Source organism: Molothrus ater, chromosome 5 (genome assembly GCF_012460135.2).
Source record: "Molothrus ater isolate BHLD 08-10-18 breed brown headed cowbird chromosome 5, BPBGC_Mater_1.1, whole genome shotgun sequence".
Taxonomy (NCBI): domain Eukaryota; kingdom Metazoa; phylum Chordata; class Aves; order Passeriformes; family Icteridae; genus Molothrus; species Molothrus ater.
Genome location: NC_050482.2, coordinates 19835625 through 19860388, shown reverse-complemented (window position 1 = coordinate 19860388; position 24764 = coordinate 19835625). Strand labels below are relative to the sequence as shown.

At 38.2% G+C, this 24764-nt stretch overlaps 1 protein-coding gene across 1 annotated transcript in view; it reads left to right on the top strand.

The window, feature by feature from the left end:
* Nucleotides 1-24764, top strand: part of IL17REL (interleukin 17 receptor E like) — a 45302-nt gene that overhangs the window by 489 nt on the left and 20049 nt on the right. The window contains exons 2-4 of the mRNA XM_036400223.1: nucleotides 17528-17555; nucleotides 23568-23717; nucleotides 24465-24574. Coding sequence (XP_036256116.1) covers nucleotides 17528-17555; nucleotides 23568-23717; nucleotides 24465-24574 — 288 coding nt within the window. The remainder of the gene's footprint in view (nucleotides 1-17527; nucleotides 17556-23567; nucleotides 23718-24464; nucleotides 24575-24764) is intronic.

Here is a 24764-nt window from a genome sequence, read left to right as displayed (position 1 = left end):
TTGCTGTGAATAAATGAATTAAGCATGAGAAAGAGTAAAACATGTTCTTCATTTTGTGGTTTGAATGTAACCAGTATTAAATTTAATGACTTCTGTATGTGCATGAAAGGGGTGTGAACCATACCGCCTTTAGTAGCTTTGGGTTTGTACGATTCCAAATATCCCCGCAAAGGGGCAGTATGGAGATAGTCTGCTCTTGGCATTCTGAAATTGTGAACATAGATAGAGTACATTGAAAGATAAATTTAAAAAAAGGGGGGATTAAATAATAAGCAATCTCACTTTCAGTCTTAGTGGAGGATGATAACTGTGTACTACCTACAGAGAAGTGAAGTTGATATTATGAAAGAATTTGGCTGTCTGTATAAACTGCTTGAAGATTTCAGTACTTAGGACAACCAGTGAGACATTCTACCGATTGCTTAAATGTGGTGGGACTCCCAGATATTCAGTTAGTTCATGTTAAAGTAATTTATTTTGTATTTAATATATGTATCCTAGAAAAACAGTAGGAATAAAGATCCTTATAAAATACTAGATTGAGCAAAAAAAGCCCTCTCTATATTTAAATATTCATGTACTATAGTTTATGTTCCTGTGTTCAAGTTCTGTAGTCTCTACTTAGATGTTTTTAGAATAATAAAATATAGCCATAAGAGATTAATCTCTAGATGTACCCAAATGCTTTTCAAGAATTTTTATGAACTTATGTTCATGAATGCAAATGCACATGTATTTTAAATAATTTATGCTCCTGGGTCTGCTGCAATGAGAGTTTAAAATAGAAATGATTTGTTATTCTAATTTATTCCTCCAAAGAGTGTAGGACTATCAGACTCAGCATGTAAAAATCAATATCAACCTTTTTTGATGGGTTTCAGTCTAGGGGATAGGATTTACCTCTGGGGACCCTAAAGGGTACCTTTGTCAAACCTTAGGTATGTGTGTTATGAAGACTGATTCACTAATTGCCTCTAGACATAGCCCTAAGGTTTGGCAAACTGGATCCCTTTCTCTATCTTCAAGAGTGTGTCTTACACTTTTCCAATACTGAAGATTGATTAACTGAGAAAGGTGTGTTTTATTTTTCTTATTTACAGGGGAAATACATTGTTTCCAGTATAGCAGAATCAATCAATCAATCATTTGTGATATTAGGGACAGGATTCAGTTCATGTTCTGTGGGTGATGTTTCTTGCTAGTTGTATTCAGTAGAATCTTGAATGCATTAATGACTTTTTAAGACAAAAATGTTTTCTCTGAGGGAACAACAATGATCTCATCAGGATAAATTACTGCCAGCATAGCATTTTCAATCTAGTGCAAAGCACTTTAGCTACATGAACTTTAGAATCTCATGACTAACTTATTAGAGCAAACTTCTTTCTCCTTATCCTTTGAAATTAATTTCAATTTCTCTGCATCATTGACCATGATTTGTGGGCTCAATCCATCTCATGAGTTATAATAAAAGGGAGCAGTCAGTCTTCCCCATGATGTGTTCTTCCTAGGGACACTAGTCAGGAGTTACAGTTTGCCTTTGTCTGTGTGAAATATGTGTGTGCTCCCTTCTGCTATAGCACATCAGATCAAAAAGTAGAGAACCAATGACTTTTTTCTAGCAATTTCCTTAATGTAATAATGAGATATTGTCATTTTAAAACTATCAGAGGTTTCTGCAGCTGCTGTTGTTACAAGTGAATATTATAGATTTTTTTTTCTTCTGAAGTTTTCCCAGAAGTTTTTACAGCAAATTTCTCTTTTGCATTCAAACTTGAAGCTGTGTGGTTCTTTATAAGGCAAGGGATATGAAAAGCAAGAATTTGCATTTTTCTGTGTTTTTCAAACTATGGGTATTGTCAGCAGTTTTTTAGGCAGGTTTAATAACTGAAACTGTTGAGTCTGACCAGTAGACTAGATTTTAGTGTGGCTGTGTCCACTAGATATTTGTGAGCAGTTTTGACCTCCATGGGTACTTCTTATCAGAGTAAAGCACTGGTTGCTACTTAGGAGGCAAATAGTGACATAACTATTTTGAGGCATATGACTTGCAAAACATCTGCACTGAACTGTTATCTCAACTTCATGAATTATTCTTAGTTTACCATGGGTATCCAGCAAGATATCCTTACATTACCTTGTGTAAGGCAATATTTGGTTTTCATTACTGTAACACAAACTGTGCATCTGTTCAGTACAGGAAAAGAAAAAAAAAAGAACACTGGATGTTTATGCCAGTATTACGTAAAATTTTAAACTGTATGAAAACCATACAGCTGTGGGTTGAATGATGGCAAATGAACAACTAAGCTTTTATTAGTGTGATGATTTATTTCTTCTTCTTTATTTTAATAGCTTGGCTTTAGAGCTCACGTGATATTCTAGTATTCAAAGATTAAGTGCTATGGGCATGGTCTCCACGCCCCACCCAATAGGAAACACAGTTATCAACCAAGTTTCCCTGTAAAAGCATAGGGGAATCCCAGTCTGCAATTGAAATTGGGTTTGTGCCCTACTCATTTTACAATCCACATTGTTTGCAGGCTTTACACAAAGAAATAGGCTTATGCCAAATTTGATTCAACAACTGGTAAAGATCAAGAGCACTACATTTAAAAAACACTCCCCAGAACACTATGAAATATTATTTGTATTGTCTGCCATTTAATGCAGTAATGTTTCCAAAGGCTATGGATAAAGAAGGAAACACTAAACTGAATCTGGGATTTCCCTCTAATTATAAAGGTTATTGGCAGCAAATCCTTGTTGTTCCTGCTATTCATAATCAAATATGTGGTGTTTCTTTACTGGATATGGATCAGTCCATTTTTGCTCAATACTACACACTGCAAAATCAGTGATATAGTATAGCCCTTAGTTCACAAAGTCAGCTGACATAAATTGCTATTCTTTGTTCATTATTAAGCAATTCATATTTTAAAAGTGATCCCAAGACTCTAGAAAATGGATATGACAATGTGAGTGACATAATTCAGTTGTCCTCTAAAATCTGATTGAAAACATAATTTTAGACATGGCAAATGTCTAAAGAGACTGATCAGAGACCTGACTTCCTCAGGGTAAGTGAGAGAGATACATGAAATTTCATCATAGTAGTACAATTCAACACAGACTTTTTTGTAAATGCATTGATATATCTGATGACTGAAGGAGATGCATTAAATTATAAACATATCCTTTGCTAATATTTGCTGAGGTGCAGTACAAGCCACGAGAGCATGCCCTAGACAGAAAGCCTGGAGTCTACTTCGCTGCCTGGCATCAAATCACTTGTGTGGCTCTCTTCAAGTTATTTCATTTCTCTGGTTTTCACAAGTATAAAAGAGTTCTGACCTTCCTGTGTGGTGTGTCTTAATTATATGTTTTCATTAACTGCTTTGAATACTATAATTATGAGTTAAGTACTCATTAGTTAAAACTTCAGGGGCTCAATCACATTGAGTCATTGTATTAGTGTGATATTAACCCATTTGCTTAGGTACCTTTGCTTGTCTTCTCTGCTGGTGCTAAGAAGAGCTGCAATTTAGCACATTTGGGTGGCTTTTCTCTTAGACTGTGCTTCACATTTGCTCTTTGGGTCAAAAATATCTTTGCAATGATATAGGACAGTTTCATGTTGTGTCCTTTCCCACTGGTTGGGTGCTGTCACATTTCCTCTCCCCCTGAGAAGGAAACACCCAGTGACAGGTACAAACAGGGACTTACTGCAGTGTTCCTCAGTGTTACAGCATGTACCTCCAGCTCCTATAAGAGAGGTGGAGATGGAGAAAGCAATTCAGAACTGGCAAAAAAATGCCATGGTAGCTTTTGGACTTTTTCCCTTCTCTCTTCCTCAGGAACTCCAGAAGAAGGCTGCAAGGTCAGTAAAGAGACTAGGCACTGGAATAGCAAGCACAGAATACAAGAAGTCATGAAGCTGAGGGCATAGACTTAAAAGGTGTTGGAACTGGACTGGACAAAGTGTCTTGGAACTGAAACACAAGGCAGTGCTAGAAGCTTCACCATGAGACATCAGCATCACTTATGTGCAATCAGTATATAATCTCTTGCAAATAGCAGGAGACACATATTTGATAAACCCAAAAAGGGATATATAAGCAAGCTAAGCAGAAGGTGGGAGCAGCTGGCCTTTATTATCGGCAGTGAATTTTAGCTCACGAATTTTCTCATCCCTAATCTTAGGGATCTCATCTGTCCTTCAGCTCCATTTGGACACAAAACTAAGTAGTGGGTATTGAGATTTGGAAGTAGGTGCTTTCCACAGCCATCTGACTGCTTTGCAGTTGGAAAACTACCTGTAATTTGATCAAATCTGGGTGGGACAGGTTTTCTAGGAGTGGTAATAACTTTAATGAGACCACGCGGTGTGACTTAGCTGGAATTCTTGCAGTAAGGTCTAGGAATAGTTTAATTTGCACTTCTGTGGAGCTGGCAGTGCTGTACCTATTACATTGTCATGTCTATTTATACTACTCCATTCTTCCTCTCCTGCCAGGATGCCTGCACGTAGGAGAGAACCAGGGATGATCAAAAATAAGAAGGACCAAAAGAGGTTTAAAAGACTTCTTTCTAAGGACAGGTTTGGATGCTCTCCAGGCTTTTTGGCTCAGCATTGAAATACTAGGCTTTGCTGATGGATGGATGGATGGATGGATGGATGGATGGATGGATGGATGGATGGATGGATGGATGGATGGATAAATTTGGACCTAAGAAAGGAGTTTCCTTCTATCTCTGCCTAAAGATAATTTGATTTCCGAGAGCCACAAGTTTCCCTGTGCTGTGTTGTGGCTTGGTGGTTGTTCAAACCAGGATCCCACATTTGAAGTTCTATGAGTTTTGTTACCATTATCCCCAAGAAAGATCCCTAGGTTTTATATACCAACCTGTTACAGATGTTTTCGTAGTATTCATACTGTCAGAAAAATATATTTCCTATAATTTTTTCCTGATTTTGTTAACATTTATTGGCTAGTTTTTAAAAACCAGGAAATTATTTGCCATCTTAAAAATACAAACCAGAAAGTATGCCCCAAACTGCAGTGTCTTGCTGAGGAAATTTCAGACCAACTCTGAAATACTTGTCTGGGAATGATCATAGAACCAATAAATTAATGTATACTCAGTAGTGATACAGATAATCACAGCATTCACAACCACAGGAATTCAGTGGGTCCAAATTTTCTAAGGTCATGAACAGACTGGAAAATCACAGTAACCAGTGATGCTGAGCACTGGGATGGATAGCCTGTGGAGCTTATAGAGATCTCCAGGCACACACTAAGAAAATATAGCTGAGATATAACTAATGTAGCTCACATATGTCTCAGCTAAAGGTCTTTCTTCCTAAGGCAGAAATGTAGAGTAGATGACTTATTGAGATTTTTCTAAGACAAGTATCTCTGCTTTCATTCATTCATCCTCTTTTGTGGGATCTACAGATGGTCCTTCAAATAATATTTGACTTAATCCTTTGGAACAGCAGAGCCAAAGACCTGTTTTGCTCTATGGCATGTCTTGTTCTTCCAGCATGCAAAATATAGGACTCACCATGAAAACTGTATGGGATATGCAACCTCATTCAGGAAGTGTCTAAGCAAAAATGAAGAGAGCTTAAGTTTTAATTTGCAAATTACCTGTGGGTCTTCCTCCTGCAAGGAAATGTTTCAACATAGTTGCTTTGAATAAGTGTGGTAAATTTCAATAATTTCTGGAAAACTCTTTGTCTTGCTATTGCCTCTACTTGTCTGCATATTTTCAGAGAGTATGAATCACATAAACAACACTGTACAGTACTAGATGTACATTCATTGTCTTTTCTTGGAAAAACTTTGAGGAATTAGAATTTATTGCAGTTAAGATTTTTCACTGTACCCAGTTTTATTTTTCCCTTTTATTCCAACATATGCAAACTTCTTTAATCTTTTTCCCACTTCCTCATCTCCCTGACATGCTATTCTTTTTTCTGTGACTGTAGTGATTTTTTTCCATTGCTTTTCGTATTTTGATGTCTTTGTGACAATTTTTCATAATTGCAGTTACCATTATAGTGTGATGCTTCATGCTCAGTTTTTGATAAGTAATATCTGTTCTTTGGGGTTACCCCCCTCATTTTCAACATATTATATTTATATGTGATACAATAGAATAATTTTTAGAGCATGGTCAGATCTGTGTTACCATTCAGTCTGCCTACCATTTTCTCTTCCACTTAGAGGTTAAAAATCACATACAATTTTCAAGCAAATGTATGGCATAGGTGGTTTTCAGTAAGTGCTATCATTAAAAATTAGGCAGAGTGTAAAGCAGCATGTGAAAGTAGTGAACACTGATGGGTTTATTTAGCTTTTGTAAAATTAGTAGGATTCTGCTTCTTTAGAAGCCCTCATCTTGGACCTCTGCCTCCTTTAATTGCCCTGTGTTAAGTTTAGCAACTACAGAACAAGGAGGATTATTTACGCATTATAAAAAGGTAAACTATGTGATTATTATGGAGTTTTTTCCCCCTTCCCCATACCCCACAAAATTATGATTAACCCCATTCAAGTATGATTAGTAAAAATTTTGAGAAATAGACATATGTAATGACATTTCAAATAATTAATTTGTGTTGGATATGATTTATTTTTCTTTAAATATTCCTATATTTATTTTTCTATAAATTTTCTTTAAATTTTAGCTTCTCTATCAATTATCTCAAACCGCAAATGTTTCAGCTACGATACACATTAGATATTTTCAGTAGAGTTTCTCTACACAGTAAATCGTGAATGTTTTAAATTTCTTATGTACTCACACAGCTAATTCTTTCAGGGAAAGGTGTTTTTGGCTTTTCTTGCTTTTGATAGGAGAGCAAAGGCATGCATTTAGGGATTCTGGTATAGGGTTTCTGATGCAGGATTCAGACTTTCAGACAATGTAATAATACAAATATGAATAACTAGGAAAAAGTTTTCTCTCAAAAATTTTAAAGAATACAGCTGAAAAAAATTTCATGTACTAAGATTTCCCTCATTTTGTTGTGGCTAGAATGTTTCTGTAACTAAAGCAAGCACTTTTAGAGTCAATCAGGCTTGTTTAGCAGTGTCTTTAATAGTAGAAGTTCCTTAACTGATGCTGTGGCATAGGCAGGAATGCAGAAGCCTCCCAGGACAGTCATCTGAGACTACCATGGCTTCTGCCATGTCCTGTGGGATCATTTGTATGGCCTTACATCCTTACACAACATAACAAGCTAAGGCTAGAATAAAACCAAAGTCAGCATTAAAAATGACTTCTCATCTGGAAGAGATATAATCAGGGATAGTTCCATGATTATTTAAATTTCAAATTTTCTTTTGTTTAAGGAGAAGAGGGAGAAACATCATTTTAATCAGAGATGCAAAACCCAGAAACATGTGCTCCTGCTCTGAACGGAGTTTCAGCCCTGAGATGTGGCCTCCAAAATCTTGGAATTGTTATAGGAAATTTTTGTCAAGTGTGCTATGTTATTCTAAATTATACTATGAGATTGTGATCCATGATGGCTGGGCTAGAAAATTCTTTTTTATTTTCAAGTTCCTGCACATTTCAGGGTAGTGCCTACAACATTCACCCATTTTGTGATGCTGCTGTGTTCCTGTGGTTTTAGTTTATTAAATACAGATGCAGTGGAGATCATGAGAAAGCATTAGAGTCTTGGAAAGGCAAGGGAAAGAGCTAAGCACCCAGTTAGTCTGATCTCTACTCTGTAGAACCCACAAACCTGAGTTATGAGTGAAATTTTCTTTGTGGAAACTCTCTTCCACAAAGATGTTCTCTTGTGGAGCAGCTGCTGAGAGCTACTCTTTCAAAGTTTCAGTTTCTGGTTTGTTTTCTGGTCACTGCTTAGGATAAAATGTAAGTAGGAAACAGATCTCCTATGTGAATGTTGAAAGCACTCAAAAAACTCAGCTTAAAATTTTCACTGTGTCTTCCCTGTCCTTCTCTCAGACCAGCATTCTTCTGTTTCCCCTCTGTACACTCTGACTGCTTTGACAGGAGGCCTGGGAAACCCTCTCATTTACCAGGCTGTGTGGCAAACAGGCAGCTCAGAACTGCTTCACTTTAAGGAGGATGTTGAACCTGGTGGTCCCTTGAGATAAGAACTTGAAAGCTGGAGTATAAAAGGTGGAAAATGCCCATATTCTGCTTTCCTCTTCTAATATTTACAGTTTGAAGGAAACTTGAGCTGTGCTAGTTTTACCCTGTTACTATTAAATCTCCAGCCATGTGCTATGCTGGGTGATGTGGAGTATCTCACTATGAGTGTCTGCTATCCCTGACATGAGCTAGAGGTCATTGCAGTATTGTTCTGGTCACAAACTAAACACCAAATTGCATGCATCCAGGGCTATTTCAGATCAGAAAAGGAGGTGTCTAATAAGCTTAAGTGCCCCAGTGTTGTGTGCCAATTCATTGGGTATTATAGATCATGGTTCTGAGCTGAGGTTACCACAGTTTGCTTAAATTATATTTCAGGTACCTAAGACCTCTTCTAGATTTAGCTGACTTAATCCTTTTGAAAATGGCTGAAAACTTTTGCTTTATTTCACTACCCACTAATGCAAAATCCTCACAGAGAAATTGCCTTACTTGGGACTTATGTGACCCTTTTCTCATTGGCAAAGCTGATATTTGCATAGGTGTGTTGGCTTTGTGAAGTTTTGGTAGCTGGGCTGGGGTGGCTTCTGTAAGAAGCTGCCAACCAGCTCCAAGACAGACCCACCACTGGTCTCGACCCTCAGTGATGATGGTATCCTCTGGGATATCAGCGTTCTTTATCCCCTGATGGAGCAGGTGGATGCCTTAAGGAGATTGGGACCCTGTGGGAAGCTGATACTGGAGCAGGCTCCTGGCAGGACCAGTGGCCTGTGGATAGAGGAGCCACACTGCAGCAGGTTTGCTGGCAGGACTTGTCACCCTGTGTGGGACCTGCACTGGAGCAGTCTGTTCCTGAAGGACTGCACCTTGTGGAAGGGATCCACTCTGGAAAAGTTCATGAAGAACAGAAGCCCATGGGAAGGATGCATTTTGGAGAAGTTTGTGAAGGTCTGTCTCCTGTGGGAGGGACCCCTTGCTGGAGCAGGGGAAGGAGGAATAGCATAAGGGGTCTTCTCCCTGAGAAGGAAGGAGTGGCAGAGACAATGATGACGTGGTGTGTGATGAACTGACTGCAGCCCCCCTTCCTTGTTCCCTTGAACTGCTGAGGGGGAGGAGGTGGACAAATCAGGAGTGTAGTTGAGAAGAAGGGAGGGGTGGGAGGAAGGTTTGTTCCTTATTTTCTCATTAAATTACTCTGATTTTAATTTGGAATAAATTAAACTAATTTCCCCAAGCTGAATGTATTTTGCCTGTGATGGCAACTGCTGGATGATCTCTCCTTATCTTTATCTCAAACCAGTAGGCTTTTGTTGCGTTCTTTATTCCCTGTCCAGTTGTGGAAGGGAGTGACAAAGGCACTGTCACTATGGTGGGCACCTGGCATCCAGCGAGGGGCAACCCACCACAACAGGCAAATAATGCATCCCCATTTGCATCAGATTCAAAGTTCATTCAAATCAGTGGAATGTGTCTCACCCAACCAAAGTCTTCCACAATTTCTGGATGTGAGCAGTGTGGCATTTTTCATGTATAAATTTCACAATGTACAGCTGAGCACCGAGTGCTGCTCTTGGGACTGACTCTAGGCATATATTAAAAGAATAGTTGCCTAGAGCAAAACAGTGAGGGCTTTGCTGTGTATGCCAGAACACTGGAAAACAAGGCCTGCAGTATGTCTCCTCTTTTTGCTGAGCAGTAGTGTCAGGATAGATGAGAAGACAGTAACTGGAATAGAAAAGTATCTTCAGGCAAAAATAAAAATACTTATTTCCAAATGAAAGAATTATTACTGTCTCCAGCAGCAGGAGGAGCAATTCTATACTGGAGAGTATCTTCTCATAATCTTCACTTGAATTCTTGCTATCTTTTTTCTTCCTTCTCTGTTCTTTTCTATGGCAATCTTACAGCCCACTCAATCCAGTCACCTCTGAGACTGCTAGTCTCAGCTCTGTCAGTGTTGCTGAGGGAGCTTTTTTCTTGTAGCCTGTTTTGTGCTGCAAAGATCATTATAACATCCTAACCTCAAAGCAACCCTCAAGGTTGTCTGGAGGGCATGTGGAATCTGTGTCCTCTAGTTTTTCAAGAAATGACCAAAATAATTGCTGACTTGATCTGATGGTGGTGACAGTACTGCTTCTAGCAGGAGGCTGGACTTGGTGACCTTCACAAACCCCTTCCACCCTACATTTCTTTGATTCGATTGATCTCATCCCTGTATGAGATCTCCAGAAAGTAATTGAAATAATTAATGCTGTGTCAGAGTGTCCCTGTCTCATTGTTATACTAGAAGTGCTGATTTGGTAGATTAGTTCTCCTTTCATGTAGCTGAGTGGTCTGAAATTTTTGACAGTCTGTGTATGGGATGGTGCTGATTTATACCAGCTGATGGTATGGCAGTCAGAGAACATTTCAATTTTACTGTGTCTATTGTACGCTATTCTGTTTTGTTAACAACTTGTGCTAACAGTGTAGGAAACGTGACATCAAAATGATTAACAAATTTTTTTTTGTTTGTTTGTTTGGTTCTTTTATTTTCTAAAAGAAAGAAGTTAACGCATACTGTTGCTTCAAGCAAATTCTACTTCTAGTCCTGGAGCTGAAGCATACAATAGAACAGGCAGCTTTTATTTCAGACAGTCATAGCTCCCTTTGGTCCAATAAATTTAAAAGCCAGAGGTTTATATATAGGTCCTTTTTTGTATCTCAACATTACTTTTAAATAAAATTAATTAAAAAAAATTAGAAGCAAGGAATATTTTTCCCAGTTGAGAGACCTCAAAGCAATATTGTTTTGTCTGGCTATTCACTTATAGGATAAATGCATGTCACTGCCAAGAGTTCTAACTGCTTCTAAGTCTTCCAGTTTCTGCTCTGTGAAAAGGGTTCAGCCATGTGGCCCCTGCTAGGGCCAGAAGATATTATATGTCACATGCAGTACTGATAACATACAGAACAGTGCAGTTAAAATGTAGGAACAAGATTCCTCTGCATCAGCCAGTGCAGGAGGAAATGCATACTGCCTGGAAAACAGGAATCTCTGTTATACCTGACTAATGGCAGGTAAACAGAAGGATGAAAACCTAAGAGGGCTGAAGGTCTAAGTCATGTACTCCTGCACTCCTGAAGTGCTGCTGAGCGGTGATGGAGGTGTTGCCTTGTGACAAGGAGCAGGTTGTGGAAGACAGGCTCTGTACCTTTGCATTTACAGGTGAAATGGAAGATGGTACAATGACAATTGGTAACAGTCTCTGCTAGAGATCCCTGTGAAGTCTTACTGGACAGTGTCCAATAATCTTCAGTAAACACAATCATGTCTTCCCTGTTTGTTCATGGCTGTTTCACTGAGGAGCTCAGACCCCATCAGCAGAGCGGTAACACAGCCCGATGTTACCTTGCTCTGCCAGACTCAGGCCAGCTCTCATCCAAAAAGTGCATGACCTTGTTAGCACTGTACTGAGCCTGAGCTTGATATCCCACTTCTCAGTAGCAATTATTCTTTCAGATTCAGCACGGCACTAATGTGATGGGATGTTTTCCATTCCACTTGGAACACACAGAGAAAAGACCTGGAGCTGGATAATGTGTAGACGTGACTCAGATGTTTTGTTTAAAGCATTCTGTAAAACAATCCAGCAGCATCCAGGTGTTTTTGTAGTTTAAAATAGTCCAAAATAATGCTTTGCCATAAGTTTGGGTGCCTATTTCTTTTCTGCATGGATAACAGTCCAAATGTTTCCCTCTATGCCTGCTTTGCTAATCCCCCTGCACGCTGCTCACATGTATCAGATCACCACATTGTCAGTAAAAGCTGAAGAACAACCTCGTGGTTTGCCAAAAATTGAAAACTGTCTTTAGTAACATAGTTTTACCTTGGCAATGAGAATAATTACACTTGATGTCAAAACAAATACAAATGCTCCTTTAGAGAAAAGGTCTTTTGAGGGAACTGTATCAGCAGTACTAACTATGAATTTTTAATAGTTCTAAATTTTCATATTAAGACTATTAATCATTGCAATTTCTCTGGTTCTTGGTATAGGTGACCACAATTTAATTCAGTTGCCAAGTGTGTTTTGGAGGTCTATTATTTTTCCTTTTCACCCACTTCCAATTTTTGACCATGATATAGTTAAGTCTTCTTTCAGTAGGACAGGAATCATTATGTTATCACTGTGCTTTCTTTTACTGTCAAGAATCCTGTTTCCATACATTTTGAAAGATACATTTGGTATTCTATACATTTGGTAAGATAAATACAGCAGTGAGCTTTCTAAGAACATAATGAGAAAAATTCTGTGAGGTTCCAGTCCCCATCAGCATCAATGATGTGTAAATTGCAAAGGCATTATGGCCTTTATCTATGAAAATACCTCTGGAAAAAGCTGAAGCATACTCTGTTATTTCATTAAGTAATCCCTAGATAATTTCTGGAGCTGAATGTCTCTGAAAGGAATTTCAGTGATTTGTTGATGGTCTGTGGAGCTTTTGATACAGCTAGAGCTCTGAATCTTCTCTGTTTCCATCCAATGTTCTAGAATGGTGGAGATGCATATAACTTTGACTGTGGCTGTCCTCTGCTCAAAGAACTTTTCCTTATGGAGATGATTGAGATCACAGTGGCATGCTAGGTTTTTTACTAGGGGCCATGAGAAATCATTGAGGACTCTCATGGGCCAGCCTCTGCAGGCTCCTCCCTGTGTGAACTGAATGGGTGAGCAGCTGAAGAAAGGAAAGCTTCTGCTGGATTGTTTACACAGCAGGGGTAAGCAGCTTCCCCTCTGTGGTGGAGGATATGACATAGTTGTGGTGTTCCCAACTGAGACAAAAATCAATAAGACTTTACGAGGCACAAAATGAACCCCAATGTTTTCACAGCTGTGGATGGTTCTGGTCACTCCATTTGGACAGATACATTAAAGTAGAAAAAGCTGCTGAGAAGGGTGATGGTAAGAAGGAAAATCTAGTTTATTAGAGAAGAGTAAAAGAGCTTGGCTTTTACAGTCTCACAAAAAAGCTGAGAAAAGGTATATTACTGGTTGCAGTAATACAGTAAATTCCAGGGTGGAAAAGTAAATTCCGGGGTGGAAAGTGTCTATTTAAGTGAAAAGATAATGAGTGCAATCAGAAGTCAGTAGAAGCCAACCACTATTGTGGTCATGTAAGAAATTAAAAGCTTTGGTGCTAGCAGACAACAGGTCTTCTGGAATAGCCTTGGCTCTCACAGCAGGGCACATGAAAGCCTGACTGATTTTAAAATGATGCTTTGCCAGTTTTTGAAAGGGATTAGATTATATGGTACTTGTGGTTATCAGAGGACTATACCCAGTGATCTGGGACATCCTTTATATTTGTGTGCAGAATAAGATGGATTTTTGCAGAGCATCTCCTCTCAATTGGAAATCAAAAATTAGCATGTTCAGATTAGTCATCTTTGCTGGCCTTTTGGATACAATATGAACATCAATTATTGCAAACCCACCCTTTCCCTGTGTTGAAAAAGTACGTAGAATCCCATGCTTGCTTTTAATGGTGGTTAAAGAATATAGATTGTTGGGAAACAACAATAGATAGAGGGAAATATCAGAATATGGTCATGTTCCTTTGTCTCTGCCTTCTCTGACAACAGAACCTGAAGTAGAAATGTAGCTAATAGCTTTGCCAGTGAGCATCGCTCAAAAGGGAGGATCCTACGTTCACTGACTAATGTAGGTGTCTTAATGAATGAATGCTAAATGTCTGTCAACCTGGTCTCAAGCAAAGAATACATTTTAAGGAATTTTCAGGCTTCTTACTATTCCTTATAGAGTTGTGGAAGAGCTGCCACCAGCTCTTCTATGAATGAGTGCAACAGAACTAACAGGTAGACTGTGAACCCAAATTTTCCTCAGACTCTTTCCTGCATGACAAAACATCCAGGGAAGAATTTCCACAATTCTGCACTTGATTTAGTGCCTGAAGATATGAGAGGAAATGGGAAGCAGATTTAATCTTTGTTTCTTTTTCTTGGCAATTTTAATTCATGCAAACACTCTCTGTGCCCCTAATCCAAGTCTTCCTCTGCTGATCTCACTCTCTTCTCTGCAGTTGTTAGAACAATGGGATATTACAATTGTCTTAGACTGAGGAGAAGTTGCTGTGCTAGCTAAAAAGTTGGCACCACATCTTCTATTCAGAATGCTGCATGCTGGTGGTGTCTGTTCAGATAACCTCTAGCTACAGTTGAGTAATACCACAAATGGGGAAAACCCCAGAGAAATAGGAAAATCCCTAACTGTTTCTGCATTGTGTAAGTATATTTTACTTAGGCTCTTTGCCAAAGAAGATATGAATCAAAGATTCTCCCTGTATAGGAGTAAAATGTACTATCATGTTCAGGATCTTATTTTTGCATAAAAGATGCCCTAGGCATTTGAAAAAGGGGAAGAAAATTTCCATTCCTGTTTTAGTATGTTATGTTTTTTTATTGCACTCATCACTGAAAATTCCTGAAAACAAAAGATATAGAAAGTGGGAGAGGAACTTGGTTAATTCATTTGAGTTATTCTTTCAGACAAATTGTCTCTTTGGACTGTTTTGCAAAGTGATTGTAAAAGAAAATACCACCCCCACCCACTTGGTATTGTACAATAAAAAGAAACACTTCTTAAAAAAATAAGAAATTGGGCTGTGAACAAATATTGCTGTAACTGGCAAGTGTTCATGCAAATATTTGATTATTTATGTAAATCTTCCCAACGACTCCTCACCCAGAACACAACTAAGTGCCCAAGAATGTCAAAACAGCTCCCTACCAGATCAAAAGTCACAGAAGGATGTTTCTTTCTTTCCTGTGGAAAGGACAAGAAAATAAATGTAAGAATTCAGATAACAGGATTCCTATATGCAATAGTGAAAACCAATAATTAATTAGGACAGACTATAAGACAATAAGGTATAAGATAATTTCTTTATCATGCCATAGCCCACAGAAGTGGGTGTTTTGGTTTTTCCCCTGCAATTTATATAATTTAGTTATTTTACATTCAGTTTTCAATTTTCAAGTGTCAGAACAGGGGGATGACCTTCACTAATCAAAAGGCTGAATCCTTTGATATTTGTGAGTTTTTTGTTCTTTAATTCAGTGTGATCTTGATTTTTTTAAATACAATTTTTGCACTAAGGCTGTAACCAGAAAGAATGGTTAGAGAAGTTAAAGATGCTGTTCTAAGAAATTTTGACTGGCAATTGCGAACTCTGTCAAGCCACCTAACCAAAATATTTTCAACAGTCTGGCTGCAAAATGGGAAGTAAAGAATATGGAAGTAATTTGCTGAATGATCAGCCTCACAACAAAGATTAATTTCTTCCAGTAAATGCTGAGAAATTAGTTGATCCAGCAGTTCCTTTCTGAAATAATTAATAAATAACTAGTATTTCTACAGCAGAAATTAGGTCTTATCAGTTACCATTTTCAGTTTTCATGGGGATTTGAGGAAATTATAAAACCTTTGAAACAGAAGTATCCCAGTTTTAGAACAGTTATGTGAAGAAGTTTGGTATACTTTATAGAATCATAAAATGTTTTGGGCTGGAAGGGAACTTAAAAGTCATCAAGCGCCCTGCGGTGAGCAGGGATAGCTCCGACTGGATCAGGGTGCTCAGAGCCCCATCCAACCCGGCCTTGAATGTTTCCACCACCCTCACTGTAAAACATTTTCTTACTTACATCTGATCTAAATCTACTCTCTTTTAGTTTAAAACCATTACCCCTTGTCTGTTGCAACAGGTCCTAATTTGAGTGTCAGTGTATTATGCTGTAGAAGCAGCCAAACCAATATCTTTAACAATGTCACAAATAATTTTTCTAATCTTTAGTCTATGACAGTATATGACTACATCTATCTTATTATAAAATGTGATTTAAAATACCACCTTTTATGCATTTGCACTTTTTTGAGTCATAGTACCAAATTGCCAGTAGTAAAAGATGACAACTTATGTCCGAAAGTGATTGTTAAAAAATAGAACTGCCAAAATGACAGAAGAATGGGAACTGATACAGGTTAGACAATGGTCACTGGTTTTCTAAAGGCCTCCTTTAAGAAGGAGCATATTTAGATCAAATAAAAAGCTGTCATGAAGGACAGGACACATTTCTCAGGTACCCCAGGCAGCTGGGAGTGAATATGCTGCCATTTCTCACCTGCTGCAATAACATGGTTTTGCTCCACAGCTTTATTTCTGAGGAGCACAGGATTCCCTGTGGATGAAAGCCCCCTGGAAAACCAAGCAATAGTTATTTTATGATGTACTAATGCTTGCCCAGGCTGTAGCCTCTGTGTTTCAGTTAAAGAACTTCTAAATGTCCACCAGAAGACTTTTCTGGCTCTGAAGCTCACAGATTGTTGGTTTGTTGACAAGATCCTAAAATGTTTTTAAAGGACTGAGAGCTGCCGTCCCGTTTGAGAGCAGAGGAGACAAGGCGCTGCCTGCTACTTTTGTGGGTGTGATAAAAGTATCTCTGTCAACAGGACACTGCTTTTAAAGGGAAGAACATGGGAACATATATTCTGTATGCAAAGGAATACTGGTATAAGGGCTATGCCAGAACAGCAGCAACCAGTGTTTGCTGGCTAAGGAATAGCCTTTCTTTAGAATGTCATGCATAGCAGTCAATGTAAGATTTGTTATTTTTGTACTCTACAAAATTTTAGTGTGTGGTTAAATGTTTATTTTACTGGGAAAATGGATGTAGTCTGTCTGAAAGATAGCTGGAAGCTTGTTAAAATCTCAATGCCAGGTTCACTTTGCCTCTTACAAAGACACTTTCCCTTGAGCACAATAAGTACTGTGGTTGAGTAATTTAATTTTCAGTCTTCTAAGCCAGATGTCTGAAATAAAAAGTCTTATTTCTAGACTTCATTTGCAATTGCCATAATTCTTCCTTTCTAGTAGGATCTTCTAAAAATAATATATATTTAGTAATGTTCTAGATGTCTTCCATTATAAAATCGTTGGGTTTCTTTGTCCTGGTGACCCAATCCATTGTAGAGTTTAATGAAATAAAGCATGAACTCTTGGTCAGTAGGAATGGTAGTACCTGATAAATAATGTCTTTATTTGATGGAACTCATACTTGTTAAAGCAATTAAACACCTCAGTAGAAATACATGAAAATGAGGATAATGCTGGTCTTGTATCCTCATATATATCAGGCTGTCATATGCAGCACTGATGTGCTTTTTCACTGTATTAGAAAATAATTTGTTTAACTTTGAAAATCATTTCTGTTGTGGACTATGAATATGTTTATCTGTTAAAGGTATGTTTACTTGTGTACAATGATTGAGCGATATTTATTTTTATTATTACTTCAGATTTTAAAATATTTTTTTTCTGTTTGCAGGGGATTCACTGTAAAAGCAAACCTTCTGGTGAGTATACATAATTTACATTTTTACTATGTTTATTTTTAAAGATAATTTATTAACGATATTAAATCCATTATCCTAGTGACATCGGATCACTGTCATGAAAGAGTATTTGCTACCAGTTCTTTCATAAAAAACATTGGAAATTGGTAGGTTTTGATAAATATTGGGTTAATAATGACAATAGCTTAATAGTTTTCCTTACCATAGTGAAGGAAAGAGAGTTTGCTAAGTCATTTTACATGGCTTTATTGCTTATACTCATTATAGATATTGCCTACAGTAATAACACAGGGCCTTGAGTTACCTGACCTCTGAAGCCTCCATCAGTCACTCCTCCAGTGCACACACTCATTTGCAGGGAAGTATGAGGCAGCTGCCTCGCAAACAGTCCCCACTGAGAGGACAGTCACAGTCCTGCCTGAGAGGGCAGTCATTGTCCCCACTGAAAGGACAGTCCTAGTCCCCACTGAGAGGACAGTCACAGTCCTGCCTGAGAGGGCAGTCATTGTCCCCACTGAAAGGACAGTCCTAGTCCCCACTGAGAGGACAGTCACACTTCTGCCTGAGAGGGCAGTCATTGTCCCCACTGAAAGGACAGTCCTAGTCCCCACTGAGAGGACAGTCACAGTCCTGCCTGAGAGGGCAGTCATTGTCCCCACTGAGATGACAGTCCTAGTCCCCATTCAGAGGACAGTCTCCCCTGAGAGGACTGTCCTAGCTGGAGGCTCAGCTCTGAGCACTGCTGGTGTCCACAGTGCCTTTCCTGAATCCACATGGCAGTGAGGGCATGGACAGGGGGAAGATCCAATGCTGAGCTCAAGCATGTGAGATGCTGAATGCCAGCTGGCACAAATCCTTACTCAGAATGGATGGCATTTATGGGATTGTGTTGAGATGGAGAGAAAGAATATGTGTGTGTCTTCTGCCGGTCAGCAGAGTGAGCCTTTGGTGGCTGGTTCAGGGGTTGTAAATGAATCTTGTTAGGATTGGGCAGCTGAGCTGGTAGTTGCACAAACTATGTGGAAGGTAGAAGAAGAAACAGGGGTGTTGACCCTAGCTGAAGCATGCCTTTACATCCTTGAGCAGTACAGGCTGAGAGAATCAAGCCCTTCAGCCTCTTCTCAAAGGGAAGAACACCCGTAATTCTGTTGGTTATGAGTTAAAATCTCTGCTGGGTGTTACACAACTGCAGATCTAGATAGTGGAGACTCACAGGTACCACGAGGTGGTGATTCATTCCAACCATTTCAGGACAAGGGAATTTCTATGAAGGCAGAGAGGCAAGAGGGGTTGTCACTCTCTGTTGTCTGCCAGAATTGCTCAGAGCTGAGGTCAGAAGGGGCTTCTGGGAGTCATCTAGTCCAAGCCCTGATGCAGGGACATGCAGTTGATGCACATCAGATAAGCTAGATGTTTCATTCAACTGGAAGGCCACTGAAGGGTTTGTAAACTAAAGATCCATATCTTTGAGGATGATATACATGAAGCTGGTTGTAGGTTTTTCAGTGTTATCTGAAAAAAACTTATCAGCTATCTTCAACACAAGTAACATGTAGAATGACTCAGCCTTAGAGGGGTGATGAAAAAGCATTTTTTGTCTTCATCCTAATTTACTCGTGCAACGGTGGGTGTATACTCCTTTGCATACTTCCTTTTCTATATTATTTTTTAAAATTACTTGTTATTTGAGTTAAAATTACCTTAAAAGACCTTAACTAGGACTAGTAGAGGACTTTTGCAGTAGTAATTTCTTTTAGCAGCAACAAAAAGATATTTCCTAAAATTTGCAACCACCCCCTCAGTAGTATTTGGAGTGTGACTTTGACTCTGCCTTCTTCCTCCTGCTCTTCTAGACATAAGAACTACTGTAGTATTTGAGATTCACTGTAATATATCCATACATGGATATCAAAGTATCAATGATTTAAAAAAAATTACATTTTCAGAAAATGTATTTGGCACAGTATATCACAGTGTTGTTCAATATCTCTAAAAGTTTGAAATGTTTTCTGAACACATAACCATGAAACCCTTTTAATTTACTGTGCATTGCAATCTCTTGTGAAAGAGAGGCTGTCAGTCTAAAATTTAATCAATTTCATAATTGCTGTAAGTACTTTCAAGTAGTGAATTTTGGTATTTATTAACTGAAGAGCACCATGTGGTTATTGTAGGACTGCATATCTACTTTGCTGACGAATTTTGTTGAATCATCCTAATGAACAGATGCAGCAGATATTGTGGTAAATCATATGCAAATAGGTTTGAAATACTACTGTAATTTATAGTCATGGATTGATGTGCCAGTGAAGCAATTCTAGAGATGCTCCCAGATTTAGCACTGCCAGTATCCTTAAGTATCTCAGATTCTTACAATACTTTAGGGAAGATATATCAGATAAAAACCAGTTAGGATTTTCTATTGGGTGTTTTCTCAGTCTTGTTATTAATTGGTCTTCTCTGTCTTTTTTTCATGCTCTTCTCCTATTTCATCTTCTTACCTGAGGCTTCAAATTATCCATCTATTCATTTCTTTTGCATATCCATTGCTCAGCTCTGGCTTCTATTATCCAACTGTACATAAGGTGTGATTTGCTGTTGTGACAGTTCTGGGTTGATTGCTGCATCATCAGATTAAAAAAAATTATCTGCTGTGGTTGAGCTGATGGCAAAAGTACAAGGAAATGTCTACATGCTGAATAATAAGCCTTGGTTTCTTTATGCCTGGGCTTATATGTGCCCATAACTAAGGAACCTTTTATTAAAGCAACAATCTCCCTCTCATGTAGGGCTAATTACAGCTATTATTCATAAACAGAAAATTTAGGTAAGATTTACCCAACAGATGGTTTGTGTAGCAAGATGTATCTTTATGTCTTCTGTGGTATAGATAAAACTACTTGTGTGAAAAGGAAAATGGGGTGTGTTCCAGAAGAAAATATCTTAAGGGGGGATTAAAAGATGATAAAGTAGGAGTTTACTGAAGAATTAGTCAGAAATGAGTCTCATACTGTGATGATTTATACAATGAAAATTATTTTCTGTCAGGTCATCCTTGTATCATGTATTTACTGTAATCCAATGCTAGTATCCTCATGCATGATATGATCCATTTAAATTATTACTAAAGAGTTTTGCAGCATGTTTTGCAATTCTCAAAATCTATCATAAAATTAATGGAAAAAAATCCAAAGTGGAAGCATAATTTAATGTTATTCAGTGCATAACATATTTGTTCTCAGTTTGAAAGTAGAAACTGTGATCAAGGAGAACAGTGTCTCTGCTGATGGGACAGCAGAGTGTTTGTGCATCTGTCTGATGCTGATCCAATGTCAGGAATGTACCCAGGTTGACTTCGAATTTTCATGTGATAATTCAACCCTGGGACATCTGATGATATCATACCTCAGGCTGTAACAGCTAAGGAGAAAATTCAGCTAAGTCATGACACTTTCCTCCCCCCACCCCCTAAAAAATAAGGTCAAATACGCCCAAACAGAATGCTTTGTAAAGACCTGTCCATTTTGAATATGTATTTATCTATCTATCTATCTATCTATCTATCTATCTATCTATCTATCTATCTATCTATCCTGTCTATCTACATATGTCTACAAACAATGCCCTGTCCTTTAATAATTTCTATGCAGACATGGCAATGGGTGAGGTTATAAGCCTGGATCAAGAAATTTCCACCAATAACCAAACCTTAAGCAGAAACAATTACTCCCAGATACCATTGGGTATCCACAACTCCATCTCATATGATGCAGTCAGGAAAATATATTTTTGAGCAAAGAGATAGAGCTCAAACTAATCATCACTTATCACATTATTAGTAAAAATTACCAAGTAATACTGCAATATGATAAACTTCCAGTTTGTTGTGGGTGGATTAATTGAGTGTTGAGCAATAACTTTCCATCCTGAGATACCTTCAGGATTATTACACCACCCATTCTTGGAACATGGAATACAGTGTTCATATCCAGCTGCTGTGCACTGTACTTCTGAGGGCTGTCTCATCTCTGTGGAAATGTTTATAAATTCTTCAAGAGTCAAGGTATTCCAACTGCTCTTAAAGCCTTATGTGTGTATTTTGAGTGATCTGTGTTTTTTCATTGGTTTGCACAAATTGTCTTTGCTACTTGTCAGTATATCTTTGGATAATTCACAGTTGACCAACTGCCAGTTGAGATAGTGTCCTTGTTTTCCCATGCTTTTCCACGTGGTTCTTATCAGCATGTCCTGTTGCCTCCAAAATATGGTCAATGACACAAAACCAGGCTAACAGCGTGGAGATTAGGGTGTGAAGGGTTTGTCTCTTCTGACTGTGTGTATGTGATATGTATCACACAGGACTTATTTCTCCTGATATCAGGTGTGAGGGCACTTAAGGCCTAACAGATTTAACAGATTTAAGGGAAGGTGCCACATTTATGTCAGCCTGCAGTATCAGTACCTGATCTTTGACAATGGCCTTCAGCTGCAACTGGACACTGGGAAAATGAGGATCTCATAAGACAGGAAGAAGTCCTGTTCAGGTCAATACACTTTCAGTCTTTGAATTTAGAGCACTTTCCTTCACTGGAAGGGTTGGAGGGATAAGTAAGGATAAGCTTTGTATTTCCTCCTTCACCATACCTTTCCTCTGTGAGAACTGTGGATGTCAATCCATGTGGGTCAATGAGCATCCACACTTGACAAGAGTTCTTGGCTTGACATTGAGGGATGTGCCCTTTCCTGATGATTCTATTAAGAGTGCTATCCTGAATTTTATGGCAAGCACAGTATTGTGGCACTGCTGTTTCATACTTCCATACCTTTTGTCATACTTGTTGAACTCCTTCTAGGAGCATTTTGAACAGCTGAATTATATGAATCATTTTTTTTGTTTGGTTTATTTTGTTTTTGTTCTTCTAGCCTCTCACCAGAGGAAGAATGGTCAATAAAATACTTTTTTTTTAACTTGTGTGGTTTTTAACTTTCATGCTGTGTATGAAAAGGAGAAATCTAGGATATATTTCAAAGAAATAGTAGCTACATAGTTACAGCTAAAAAGACCTGTGCTGCATTGCATACAACAAAGCCAAGGGACAAAACCCAATTCCCTGGTTATTTGTTCTGATAGTTTCTTGAATTACTAGGTTTTGGGACTACAAACAATGGATGTGAAGTAGAGAAGTCCAAGGAATACGTTGGGGATTAAATCCACTGTACCAATATAAATTCATAAATAAATAACTGATTTCTGTGTAGGGCAGGCTGAGAAGTAGAAAGAGATGAAATATGCTAACTGATGAGGTTTGGAGCCATAAGACTATTTTTTCCTTTTATACAAGCCTACAGTTTTATCTCTGCAAACTCATTTCCTAAGGCTTTGGAATGAATAAATTACACAGGGAAATAGAAGAAGACATAGTAGCTGTGTTCTGTGCCTATTGATTACTGTGTTCTGTGCCTTGAAGAAGACCTGGATAATATTTATTCTACTCTTGTTGTTCTGGTCTAAAGCAGAAGGAAATCCTGTAGGTTCCCTGTAGGTTAAGAAATCCCACTCTTCCATGACTAGGAATGCAATGGTGCCCTCTTGTGTGAAAGAGAAATTTTAATAGCAATGGAGACTGTCAGAAAGTCCTAAAATTAAAGTACTAGTATGAGAGTGCTCACAATATACAGGCAATGGTTTTGAAAAAAGTTTATATAAACTGTTAGTTTAGCCATGATCTAGCAGATCTAATTAATTAGAACCAGTATTAGTCAAGGTGTGTTCTGCTAACCTTAGTTTTTAGAAGCGTGATTGCTTCCTCTTGTGGGTTAACATTTCCCTAAGGCTACAAATTTATTCCAACCCCCTACATAGCCATGTTTGCTGTGTGAAAGTCTTAGGTGAAGTACTGGCTTTGCTGGTAACTTTCTTACTGATTTCAGGAACTTCCTCTGTAGTGCTTGCTCTCCCCCAGACATCCTGTGCGCAATGAGTTTTCTCTGCCCTTGTGTTTGCGTTTGCAGGTGGCGTTTTTAACAGCTTCTGCCACGATGCTCCTGCATCTTTATCTTCTATGGTACTGAAAAGCATGAAGATCTCAACAGTGATGAAATGTGTCCAAGGAAGCCCATGCTCTCTTCATTTAAACGTTAAAGGAACACTGAGTCTGGACGGTAGGAATCAGCTTTGCTACTGAGCCCTTTCTGTTCACCTTCTGTTTATGGCTGTTCAGCCAAAACTTGTTCCATATTGTAATGTTTGGGACCAAGCTGTTTTCATGTAATGTTCTCAGAAAAATATTTTTGTGAAAGCATTTTACTACAAAACAGGATGAAGTTGTGACCCTTCTCAAGTGAATGAGAACTGAGATAATGAATTCTGGCTTCCAATATAACACATGTAACTTGTTCTCTGCCAGTGCCCCAAGCACACAGCTGCCCTTTTCTTTCTTGCTCTGGCATCCATGCAGGCACACACACTAATTCTGTTTGCTCTGACAATGTGAACATGAGTGACTGCCCCTACAGAAGGAGAAACAGTTTATTCATCTGAAGTAACAGTTCTGCACTGCAAGAAAATAAAAGTACATGAAGTTCCTGTGCATAGTCTATTTTTACTAACACCTTGCCATTCATGTGCTTCATATGTTATACATTTAGATATTTCCTAGTTGCTTCTCTCAGAGTTTATAGGTTTATTTTTAAACTTGCATAATTAAAGCTTCATTTATAGCAATCTGTATTAAATCCTTGTTCCTACTCCTATGTGTGAGTTACATATAATGCCTCTTTTTTAACAGAGATACATGTGCCTTTCACTTAGAAGGAAAGCTTATGATATGGTTTATTTTAATTTATGTTTTTGATGGTCTTAAAGATGCTTAAATTATACTTTTGCAATCTGTTCCTAACTCATTTCAGAGAATGTTCGTGGGCTGGAAATATGTTCTTTTTCACTGGACACACAGCAATCTCAATGCATAAATGTGAGATTCACTAGGAAAAAAAGCAAGATGCTTAATGGAAAGAAGGTAAACTCCTTTTTTGAGGGGGAGTAATTTTTCATTTAAACACTTACAAGCCTTTGGAAAAAAATATTTTGCATCTCTTTTTTTTTCTTATTGACTTTGTGGAAAACTACAATGAAATATATGCTTCAGTATACCCAAATGAAAATCCACAACAAAATTCCCTTTTACAACATATAAATTCAATTTTCCA